At 46.9% G+C, this 12,600-nt stretch overlaps 1 protein-coding gene across 1 annotated transcript in view; it reads left to right on the top strand.

Annotated features, from left to right (window-relative positions):
- Positions 1-4,345: 4,345 nt before the first annotated feature.
- The window catches only part of serinc5 (serine incorporator 5), a 92,892-nt gene continuing 84,637 nt past the window's right edge, over positions 4,346-12,600 (top strand). The window contains exon 1 of the mRNA XM_055631720.1: positions 4,346-4,706. Within this exon, the coding sequence (XP_055487695.1) occupies positions 4,680-4,706 (27 nt within the window). The 5' untranslated portion in view covers positions 4,346-4,679. The remainder of the gene's footprint in view (positions 4,707-12,600) is intronic.

Genomic DNA, 12,600 nt, shown 5'->3' with positions numbered 1-12,600 from the left:
AAAAAGTATAGTGCAATAATAATAGTCTATTGTAGTTCAGAGCTTATCAGTCTGAAGAAGTGTTTTGGCCCGAAACGTTGCCTATTTTCTTCGCTCCATAGATGCTGCTGCACCGGCTGAGTTTCTCCAGCATTTTTGTCTACCTTCGATTTTGCAGCATCTGCAGTTCCTTCTTAAACACTTAGAAACAAAGAAACATAGAACATAGGTGAGGGAGTAGGCCATTTGGCCCTTCGAGCCTGCACCGCCATTCAAAATGATCATGGCTGATCATCCAACAGTATCCTGTACCTGCCTTCTCTCCATACCCCCTGATCCCTTTAGCCACAACGGGTACATCTCACTCCCTCTTAAATATAGCCAATGAACTGTGGCCTCAACCACCCTCTGTGGCAGAGAATTCCACAGATTCACCACTCTCTGTGTGAAAACTGTTTTTCTCAACTCGGTCCTAAAAGATTTCCGCCTTATCCTTAAACTGTGACCCCTTGTTCTGGACTTCCCCAACATCGGGAACAATCTTCCTGCATCTAGCCTGTCCAACCCCTTAAGAATTTTCTATAAGATCTCCCCTCAATCTTATTTGTTGTCGTGTTTAATAGCCTGATGGCTGCAGGGAAGAAGCTGTTCCTGAAACTGGATGTTACAGTTTTCAGGTTCCTGAACCTTCTTCCCGATGGCAACGGTGAAATGAGTGTGTGGCCAGGATGGTGCGGGTCTCTGACAATGTTGGCTGCCCTTTTGAGACAGCGACTTCGATAGATCCCTTCGATGGTGGGGAGGTCAGAGCCGGTGATGGACTGGGCAGTGGGCACAACTTTTTGCATTCTTTTCCACTCGTGGACGTTCAAGCTGCCAAACCAGGCCACGATGCAACCTAGTGTGCTCTCTACTGTGCACCTGTAGAAGTTTTGGAAGTTCAACCAGCCTTCCCACCACCGATGTGACCAGGGGGTGAACTCTTAATTCCCGCTGGTATTGAATAACCCGGATGATTGTTAAGGTCAAAATGACCTTTCGCCACCAGGGCAACCAAAAATGACCTTTCGCTACCACGGTAACCAAAAATGACCTTTCGCTACCACGGTAACCAAAAATGAGGACTGGAAGTTTAAAAATACACTCAATGCTGGAAACTTGAAAATGTCCGTTTTGTATTCTTTCACAGTTCTGACAAAATGTTCTTTGACATGAAACATTCCTTGTTTCTCTTTTCACAGATACTGCCGAGTGTGTCCAGCATTTTCTGTCTTAATTTTAAACACAAGAAATATTAGCTTACTTTAGCGTTTAATGGGGATGCAAGCAATAGCCTCCACGTGGCGCATCCCGCGGGCAATGCTGACGACAGGAACTGCACCACAGTGACTGACTCAAGTAGCCAATTCTGCAACCACCGTCACTGACCGACCGGACAGACGCGATATGGAAGATGGCGGGTCACGAGGGAGAAGAGCGTTTAGAGATTGAGGCTGGAAACAGGCCCTTCGGCCCACCGAGTCCACGCTGACCAGCGATCACCCGTACACTAGTTCTTTCCTACACACACTAGGGACAATTTACAGAAGCCATTTGACCTATCAACATGTACGTCTTTGGAGTGTGGGAGGAAACCGGAGCACCTGGAGAAAACCCACACAGTCGCAGGGAGAACGTACAAACTCCGTGCAGGCAGCACCCGTAGTCGGGATTGAACGCAGGTCTCTGGCGCTTTAAGGCAGCAACTCTACCGCAATTGCGTTGCCCTTACTATTCAATGCCTCCCACATCCTGAGAATAAATATCTGAAAACTGGCCACCATTTTGTTACGAACATTGTCGTCTTCTCTGTAGCCGTTGCATTTCATCAAACATGAAACATATAAGATAAGATAAGATAAGATACATTTTTTGCACATTCACAGTACTATCTCATTGTTATATCCTGATTGAAGTAATGGGTAAAGTAAAGGAAGTGTTGGTGTTATATTATGTGTTATGTACTATGTTTACACATTCACATATTCTGTTGTGCTGCAGCTAGTAAGAATTTCATTGTCCCATCCGGGACATATGACAATAAAACACTCTTGACTTGTGTCAGTTCTATTTCCAGAATAAATTGACCAGATCACCAATTAACAAATATGTCATTCTGGGTTTACGTTTCTTCTTATCATGTGTACCGAGGTACGGTGAACAGAATAGTCTGAAGTATAGTCTGCAGTAAAGTCTGAAGAAGGGTTCCGACCCGCAATGTCACCTATTCCGTTTCTCCAGAGATGCTGTCTGGCCCGCTGAGTACTACGGCCTTTTGTGACCATCAGTGCAGTGAAAAGCTTTCGTCTTCTTAGGCTCCCTTCGGCCACAGCTGACCATGGGTGTCTCCAGGGTGCTATTCCCTATGTGGAGGACGCCTGTGCGGGACTTTGTTTAACATGGGGAGACTGGTGCATAGGCAGCCATCCCACGGTCCTTGACAGATCTGGGTCATGATCCAGTGGCATGGAGTCCAAGACGACCAGAGACCCTTTTCTGCTGCAGCCTTCATCCGCCTTCCCAGCCGTTGTGACGCTCCACTAAAGTCAGCCACCGTCCTCCGCCTGTTCCACCGTTGAGGTCTTGGTTGTATTGCTCTTTGTCAGAGACCTCCCCCTCGATCTTACCGCCATGGGTGGCCCTACCAGGATCACAGCTCCAGACAGCATCGCTCTCAGCATCTCAGGACCACTCAAGCTTCTCCACCACGACAAGGTGACAATCCACGGAGATGTTTTATTTTGCAGGCTATCCATTAAAATCAGATAATACTATACATAAATACAGTCCAAAATACAAAAAGGAAAACAAACTCAAGTAAAACAAAGTGTTGGTGAACTCAATTGATGAGGCAGCATCTCTGAAGAACTTGGATAGGTGATGTTTCAGGTCGATACCCTTCATCAGAGTACATACAATAGGTGGAGCAAAGGGGGAGATACAGAGTGCAGAATATAGTTCTCAGCATTGTAATGTATCGGTTCCATAAATGTCTGCAAAGGGGTGGAAGTGAATCGGACAGTACCCTAGCGGAGATAGTGACCATTCAGCAGCCTGGTAACAGAGGGGACGAGTAGAACAATTGTGTACAGTTTTGGTCTCCTAATCTGAGGAAAGACATTCTTGCCAGAGAAGGTTCACCAGACTGATTCCTGGGATGTCAGGACTTTCATATGAAGAAAGACTGGATAGACTCGGCTTGTACTCGCTAGAATTTAGAAGATTGAGAGGGGATCTTATAGAAACTTACAAAATTCTTAAGGGGTTGGACAGGCTAGATGCAGGAAGATTGTTCCCGATGTAGGGGAAGTCCAGAACACGGGGTCACAGTTTGAGGATAAGGGACCGAGATGAGAACTTTTTTTTTCACACAGAGTGGTGAATTTGTGGAATTCTCTGCCACAGAAGGTAGTTGAGGCCAGTTCATTGGCTATATTTAAGAGGGAGTTAGATGTGGCCCTTGTGGCTAAAGGTATCAGGGGGTATGGAGAGAAGGCAGGTATGGGATACTGAGTTGGATGATCAGCCATGATCATATTGAATGGCGGTGCAGGCTCGAAGGGCCGAATGGCCCACTCCTGCACCTATTTTCTATGTAACAATGATGAGAACTATATTCTGAATTGGGTTTCACAAGGAATTAGAACACAGGGAATTAAAACAGGGCTCCCATTACTTTGACTTCACAATTAAATAAAAACAAAGATCCAATTAATTTGGCTTCATGAGGAATTAAAACAGGCATCCCTTGAATTTGGCTTGACGATGAATTAAAACAGCGTTCCTATTAATTCTGCTTCCTGAGGCATTAAGCCAAGCCTTCCATTTACATGGCGCCTGTAAGTGTGTGACAATCATTCATATTGATTCAGGGAAGAGGGATGCGTTGGAATTAAAAAAAAATAAAAATGAAAACAATGTGCAGCCAATGCAGGGTGAAATTTGTGGGCAAATTAAAACGTGCAATAAAGGCAAATATAAATAAATATAGGAATTTATTGCGCGCTATCTTCATAGTGGACAGAGGTGGCCCTTTAATGTGTAACAAAGTGAGCAGAACAGGGACTGACGTCTCCGGAAGTGTATGTGGAGTAGGAACAAACAGCTCGCCTGCGGGATCGCCTGTGGGAGGGAGGGAGGGGTGAGTGTGTGTGAGAGAGAGAAGGGAGAGAGAGAGAGGGAGAGAGAGAGAGAGAAGGGAGAGAGAGAAGGGAGAGAGAGAGAGGGAGAGAGGGGGAGAGAGAAGGGAGAGAAGTGAGGGAGAGAGAGGAGATTGAGCGAAGATAGAGGGAGGGGGAGAGAGAAAGAGGGGAGAGAGAAAGAGGGGAGAGAGAAAGAGAGGAGAGAGGGTGTGAGGTAGAGGAGAGCGTGTGTGTGTATAAGGGAGAGGTTGTGTGTGTGGAGAAAGAGAGAGATTTTGCCTGCCTGTGTGTGTATGTGAGAGGCGGGCAGGGTGACTGAGCCTCCGCCTTTTTGTTTGTGTTGCTGCCGCGTCCTCTCGTCCTTCCTCCACCTCCAATATATATATATAAACATATACAAATATATTCATCGTGAGCTTGGCCTCCCCCGGGCAATGGTGAGGAGAGAAGGCAGGCGGACAGAGTGAAGAACCACCACCACCACCAACACCACCACCGTGAGCAGAGGGACGGGCGGAGATGTCGCTGGCCTGCTGTGTCTCGCAGGTAAGCGGAGCGGCGGCGGGTGTGGGTCTGTGGGCTGGTTCACGCCACTGTGGGTGGGTGTCTGTCTGTGGACTGGTTCACGCCACTGTGGGTGGGTGTGAGTCTGTGGGCTCGTTCACGCCACTGTGGGTGGGTGTGGGTCTGTGGACTGGTTCACGCCACTGTGGGTGCGGGTCTGTCTGTGAACTGGTTCACGCCACTGTGGGTGGGTCTGTCTGTGGGCTGGTTCACGCCACTGTGGGTGCGAGTCTGTGGGCTGGTTCACGCCGCTGTGGGTGGCTGCGGGTCTGTGGACTAGTTCACGCTGCTGTGGGTGTGGGTCTGTGGACTAGTTCACGCCACTGTGGGTGCGAGTCTGTGGACTAGTTCACGCCGCTGTGGGTCTGTCTGTGGACTAGTTCACGCCACTGTGGGTGGGTGTGGGTCTGTGGACTGATTCACGCCACTGTGGGTGCGGGTCTGTCTGTGGACTGGTTTCACGCCACTGTGGGTGTGGGGTCTGTGGACTAGTTCACGCCACTGTGGGTGCGGGTCTGTCTGTGGACTAGTTCACGCCGCTGTGGGTGTGGGTCTGTGGACTGGTTCACGCCACTGTGGGTGGGTGTGGGTCTGTGGACTGGTTCACGCCACTGACTGGTTCACGCCACTGTGGGTGCGAGTCTGTCTGGGCTGGTTCACGCCGCTGTGGGTGGGTGTGGGTCTGTGAACTAATTCACGCCGCTGTGGGTGGGTGTGAGTCTGTCCGTGGGCTGGTTCACGCCGCTGCCAGCGCTCCCTGCACGGATCTTGCGCTGATTTACCCCGCTCCCCAGTGTGGATTTTACGGATCTTGGGCTGGCCATACTCCTCTCTCCCAGGCTGGCAGCTTCTCCCAAACAACCACCAGCCTCTTGAACATTCACCAACTTGGCCGCACTATGTATTTGGGGTTTTTGTTTTAAGTGTTTAATTTAAAAAATTGGGGTCATACCGCATGTAAACGGGCCCTTCAGCCCAATTAGCCCATGTTGACCCAGATGCCCCTATACTATACTAGCCCCACCTCCCACTTAACCTGCGCCTAGAGACAAACAAGGTAGAAATAGGCCCACACCGAGCGAGCAACATGACCCCATCTACACTAGTCCCACTGACCCACATTTGGCCCATTCCTTCCTATCCATTTACCTGTCCAAGTGTATCTTAGATGTTGTTATCACACATTTTAAAATGTTGTTTATAGTACCTATTGGATTTTTTTGTTTTGTTTTATCGTGTTATGGATGAGTGTTGCCTTTACACAATCTCATTGTGCTGTTGTTGGTGCTTCTGATAGTTTAATGCCCTCGTGTCTCTTACTAGCACCATGTGGCTCCCTGCCCACTTAACCTGTGGAGTGGGAGATCAATGGGTCCCCCAGTAGCTCCAATAGGCCCAATTGCTCAGCGAGATATACATTACCCCTTCTAGAGAGCACTAGTCCCAGGACCCAGCAGGTGTGGCCCATATCCTTCCTATCCAGACCCCTGACCAGAGTTATCTCCCGCGATGTTGTTTCACACATTTTAGAATGTTTATAGTACCTATTGGATTTTTTTGTTTTGTTTTATTGTGTTATGGATGAGTGTTGCCTTTACACAGCTCTTGTGCTGCTGCAGGTCACAATCTCATTGTGCTGTTAGATTACACAGTGTGCTGCTTCTTTATTTTTTTCCATGTGACCTGCGTGGGTTTTTGAGCTAGTCCTCTGATGTGGCTCCCCCCCACTGTCCAAAGACGTACAGGCTTGTAAGTTAATTGGCTTCTGTAAATTGTCTCTGAGGTGTATGATAGAACTAGTGTACTGGGCGACGTGGACTCGGTGGGCCAAAGAGCCCGTTTCAATAGGGTGATTTCACCAAAGGTCAAATGAGCGTAGATCCCCCCTCACGTGACCGAAAATTTTAACTGGAGGACATATGTCACTTCGGTGCATGTTAGTCAATGGGGAAACACGCACTTTCCCACCCGTTAAAAACATGGAAAACGGCCGATTTTTGAGCTGACATTTTCTGTGCTAGTCGGGGTGTCCGTGAAGCACAGCGACCTAAATTTTCAGGCAAAAAAAAAGATAGAAAGTAAGGTAATTACAAGAGGGAACTGAAGGTGGAAAAACAGCGGAAGTGAACAGCCGACATTTGCTGTGGAGATTTAAAGATCCAAAATATCGGGAATTATCGCGTTTGCTCGCTGAATTTCATCTAAAGTAAGGCATTATTAACTTACTTTTGATGAAATTCAGCGAGCAAACAAGATAATTCCCGATATTTTGGATTTTAAATCTCCACGTGAGGGGGATCTACGCTCATTTGACCTTTAGTGAAATCACCCTATAGACAATAGGTGTAGGAGTAGGCCATTTGGCCCTTCGAGCCAGAACCGCCATTCAATGTGATCATGGCTGATCATCCCCAATCAGTACCCCGTTCCTGCCTTCTCCCCAATATCCCCTGACTCTGCTATCTTTAAGAGCCCTATCTAGCTCTCTCTTGAAAGTATCCAGAGAACCGGCCTCCACCGCCCTCTGAGGCAGAGAATTCCACAGACTCACAACTCTCTGTGAGGAAAAAGTGTTTCCTCACTGTATTTCTAAACTAAACAAAACTACTTGAGTTTGCGTAACTATGTTGGATCAGATATTTCCCAAGTGTTTACATACCAGCGCCAGCACACGAACTAGCAAACAATGAGCATAGAATATTAAAACATAGGAACAGCCCTTTGGCTCACATTGATCCATGCTGAAAATGATGCCAAGTTAAATTCATCTCTGCTGCCTGCATACGATCCTTATCCCGCCATTCCCTCCATAACCATGTGCCCATTCAAAAGTCTCTTAAGCACCACTGTATCTGCCTCCACCACTACCCCTGGCAGTGTGTTCCAGGCCCACACCACTATGTGTAAATTAAAAAAAAAAAAAAAAAAAACGTTTTGTCTGTGCATCCCCTTTAAACATTGAAGATAGACACAAAATGTTGGAGTAACTCAGTGGGACAGGCAGCATCTCTGGAGAAAAGGTCTTTTAAAACATTGATTCTACACCTCTCAAATTGTTCATTAATCGCACAAACTAGCTTCTGTTTTCCCCCAAATGGAAGTTATTTGCCTTGATCTCTGGCTGCTGATTCTGTTAATGGGATTGTGAATATGCTATATGGAGGTTTTCGGTTTTACAATGTGTGACAGCACGATTTGCTGAAATATTCCTCATGAATTTTGCCTTCCGCCCGGGTATTCGAGCAGTACTTATAAAGTTCTTAAAGGATTGGACAGGCTAGATGCAGGAAATGTGTTCCTGATGTTGGGGGAGTCCAGAACCAGGGGTCACAGTTTAAGAATAAGGGGGTAGGCCATTTGGGACTGAGATGAGGAAAAGCCTTTTCAGCCAGAGAGTTGTGAATCTGTGGAATTCTCTGCCACAGAAGGCAGTGGAGGCCAATTCACTGGATGTTTTCAAGAGAGAGTTAAGGGCCTGTCCCACGAGCATGCGACTCCATGAGGCAAGCGCGACCTAACGTGGTCGCTTGAGCTGTATGGCCTCGCGGGGCCGGTCCCACTTCGATCGCCGGAGCCGTATGGAGTTGTGCGGAGCTGGTCCTGACATCGCGCGGGTCCCCAAAAAACTGACCGTGTTCATAAATTCTACGCGTCAACGGCCTGCCGGCCTGCAGCCGTCTCGACGCCGTACGTTACGCGCGAACTTCCCGCGGACTTTGCTCACACTTCATGTTGCTCACTCGACCTCTGCGCTGCCCCCGCTTCTGGTTAGGTCGCGCTTGCCGCATGGAGTCGCATGCTCGTTGGACAGGCCCTTTAGATATTGCTATTAAGGCTGATAGAATCAAGGGATATGGGGGGAAAAGCCGGAACGGGGTACTGATTTTGGATGATAAGCCATGATCATATTGAATGTCGGTGCTGGCTCGAAGGGCTGAATGGCCTACCCCAACACCTATTTTGTATGCTCTATGTTTCTATGGTGGCGCAGCGGTAGAGTTGCTGCCTTTACAGCGCCAGAGACCCGGGTTCGATCCTGACCACGGGTGCTGTCTGTGCGGAGTTTGTACGTTCTCCCCGTGATCTGCGTGGGTTTTCTCCGAGATATCTGGTTTCCTCACGCACTCCAAAGACACGCAGGTTTGTAGGTAAATTGGCTTGGGTAAAATTGTCAATTGTCCCTGGTGTGTGTGGGATAATGTCAATATGCGGGGATCGCTGGTCGGTGCGGACTCGGTGGGCCTGTTCCGCGCTGTATTAACACTTTAGAATGCTTGTCAAGTCAAAATTATTTTTATTATATGTGCTGGCATTGTCCCAGAGAGTGACTGATTCAGCCTTCTGCCCACGTCCATTTGCTGAGAACTCTGAAGGTCTTTAGATTTTTTTTCTGGAGAGGAGAGTCCGATTAAGTTTGAGAAATCTTGTGGGGATGAGCATTCGGGATCACCATGCATCCTCCTTCCTTAACCCATGTGAAAATGTGTGAATGAAGTCCAGCAAGGAATATAACCTTAGGGTGTTAATGCGTTACATCCATGGGGAGGTAAATCCTACCATAGCATGTTCTGTGTGGCCCTCCTAAACATTAATTTAGTGGTACAGTGGTGCAGCGGTAGAGTTGCTGCCTCACAGCGCCAGTGACTCGGGTCCGATCCTGAATACGGGTGCTGTCTGTACAGAGTTTGTACATTCTCCCTGTGGCCCTCGTGGGTTTTCTCCGGGTGCTCGGGTTTCCTCCCACATTCCAAACACTTACAGGTTTGTAGGTCAATTGGCTGCTGTGAATTGTCCCCAGGATACGAACTAATGCACGGGCGATTGCTGATTGGCATGGCCGAGGTCTGTGGGCCGAAGGGCCTGTTTCCACACTGTAAACTAAACTAAGGTACACAAAAATGCTGGAGAAACTCAGTGGATGCAGCAGCATCTATGGAGCGAAGGAGATGGGCAACGTTTCGGCCCGAAACGTTGCCCATCTCCTTCGCTCCATAGATGCTGCTGCACCCGCTGAGTTTCTCCAGCATTTTTGTGTACCTTCGATTCGCCAGCATCTGCAGTTCCTTCGTAAACTAAACTAAACTTTTTTGGCAGGGTAAAGCTGGTAAAATGAATGTGTTAAGCAAATATGAATGCACCGCCGAGAGTTGAATTTGGGGCGCTGGGTTGGGTTTTAGATATCTTCAACAGCGAGATGGCACACGGATAATGGGGAGAAAATCTTTTCTGTGGAGTAAACTGCTGTGGTTGCACTGTGCATTGTTGAAATCATTAAAATGCTCTTGACCTTGGAATGTCAGCTGGGATCTGTGCCATAGACAGCTGCGTGCCTGCCCAATATCTCACTGAAGGGGAGAGGGAGGGAGGGAGAGACGGAGAGGGAGAAGGAGAGGGAGAGACTCTAGGAAGGAGATGAGGAGGGATTTCTTTACATTGGGACTATACACTTTTGGTCTCCTAATCTGAGGAAAGACATTCTTGCCATAGAGGGAGTACAGAGAAGGTTCGCCAGACTGATTCCTGGGATGTCAGGACTTTCATATGAAGAAAGACTGGATAGACTCGGCTTGTACTCGCTGGAATTTAGAAGATTGAGGGGGAATCTTATCGAAACTTACAAAATTCTTAAGGGGTTGGACAGGCTAAATGCAGGAAGATTGTTCCCGATGTTGGGGAAGTCCAGAACAAGGGGGTCACAGTTTAAGGATAAGGGGGAAATCTTTTAGGACTGAGATGAAAAAAACATTTTTTACACAGAGAGTGGTGAATCTCTGGAATTCTCTGCCACAGAAGGTAGCTGAGGCCAGTTCATTGGCTATATTTAAGAGGGAGTTGGATGTGGTCCTTGTGGCTAAAGGTATCGGGGGGGGTATGGAGGGAAGGCAGGTACAGGATACTGAGTTGGGTGATCAGCCATGATCATATTGAATGGCGGTGCAGGCTCGAAGGGCTGAATGGCCTACTCCTGCACCTATTTTCTATGTTTCTAGCCCAACGTTTAAGAAACAATGAGACAGGTACATGGATAGGACAGGTTTAGAGGGATATGGGCCAAACCCAGGCTGGGGCAAGTTGGTCAGCGAGGGCAACTTGGGCTGAAGGGCCTGTTTCCGTGCTGTCTGACTGTGTGACTGCAAAATATGTGGATTGGGCATTTTAACAATTCAACTAAATTGGATAATTAGGCCATGATGCCAAGGCTAACTCTTCTCTGCCTGATAATAATTCGTATCCCTCGATTCCCAACACATCCAACAGTCTTTTAAATGCCGCTGTCATATCTGCATCCGTTGCTTCTGGCTGTACTGTATTCCAGTGGAAATTGAAATTCGGCCATTTGAACACTTCTCATTATTATTTTTCTTCACACGAGGCTGTCCTCATCTCCTTGCTATATTGTTGTTGATTGTTGGGGTGAAAAACGATATCAATCGTATCTTAACCAATGGAGTTTATCGTTGCGTTCATTCCCAGAGGATGAAATACTGTGCTTAATTTAGGTATGTTACAAAACCTACCTGAATCGTCATTAGGAATCTGCCCTCAGCCATGTCGGCGATTTTGGCGCTGTTTGGAGGGGGCGGGTTTAAAACGCGATTTTTACTAGGCTGTACTAATCGCACATGTTCAGCCTAGTAAATCATTAACGAAAAATCGCTGCAAGACCCGGTCGCAAAAGGTATTATTAGTTTTATAGGCCTCGATAATATAGTTCTAATCGTTTTAAAATTACTGTCTCATTCCGCAACCTCTCGCAGCCCCAGGGTTTTATAAAGCAAACAATTAAAGGTATGTACCTTATTTTTACATTAAATGGGGCATATATATAACCCTGAATATCAAGTTATTTATAGCGAGTAGCTCATTTTGGGCTTTTTATATCCCGCAGTATTTTTCTCGGCATTTGAGGGCACTAATCCAGCGCTATGTCAACGTTCTAAACCAGCGCGTTCACATGAACCCACTAGAAAGCCGATTTAAATGGGCATTTATTTACAGCAATTGAACACTAAATTCCTTCCATTTGGCCTATAAATTAATGTAAATTAGATATAAAAATCATGTTATATTGTGAATTATTTGTGAATAATCTTTGGACACTTAGGCTATTTAAAAATGTTAATCTTTCCTTAAGAAATGGGCGTTTGACTATCCAAGATCACAGCTTTTTTGTAATGTCCATTGAAAATCAATAGGGAACAAGATGCTAATTTCCGAGTATGAAAATGGTCATAACTTTTTTAATACTTGAGATATGAAAGTGAATTTGGTGTCAAATTAAACTTATTGTTATGCTTTATCTGATGGGATAAATTGCAGACTTGATTTTTTAAATCTCAAAATTTTGTAACATTGCTACTTAATTGAAGGAACCATATCTTTAAGAAGGCTACAGAAAAAAATGCCAATGAAATGGACCCAGATGATATCAGGGCAGAAGGTCTTTCGATGTGGGGAGCGCATGAAAATGCTGAGACTGTTGTCTTTGGAACAAAGTTAAAGGGAAATTTAACGGAGTCGATTTGTTTTGAGAGATTCTAAAGTGTGGATGGCGTACTATTCAACGGTGGGGTCTGAGACCAGATGATTGAGTTTAAAGTATGTTGGCAAAAGAGGCAGAGAGGAGGTGGCACAGAGGTAGAGTTGCTGCTTTACCACGCCCGAGACCCGGGTACAATCCTGACTACGGACGCTGTCTGTGTGGAGTTTGCACGTTCTCCCTGCGGTCATGTCTGAAGGATCCGCAGATGCTGGTTTACACCGAAGGTAGACACAAAATGCTGGAGTAACTCTGCGGGGACAGGCAGCATCTCCGCCTAGAAGACCATTCCTTCTCTCCAGAGATGCTGCCTGCCCCGCTGAGTTACTCCAGCAT

Source organism: Leucoraja erinacea, chromosome 3, assembly GCF_028641065.1.
Source record: "Leucoraja erinacea ecotype New England chromosome 3, Leri_hhj_1, whole genome shotgun sequence".
NCBI classification, from domain to species: domain Eukaryota; kingdom Metazoa; phylum Chordata; class Chondrichthyes; order Rajiformes; family Rajidae; genus Leucoraja; species Leucoraja erinaceus.
The sequence above is the reverse complement of the archived record's forward strand: the minus strand, read 5'-3'. Positions and strand labels throughout refer to the sequence as shown.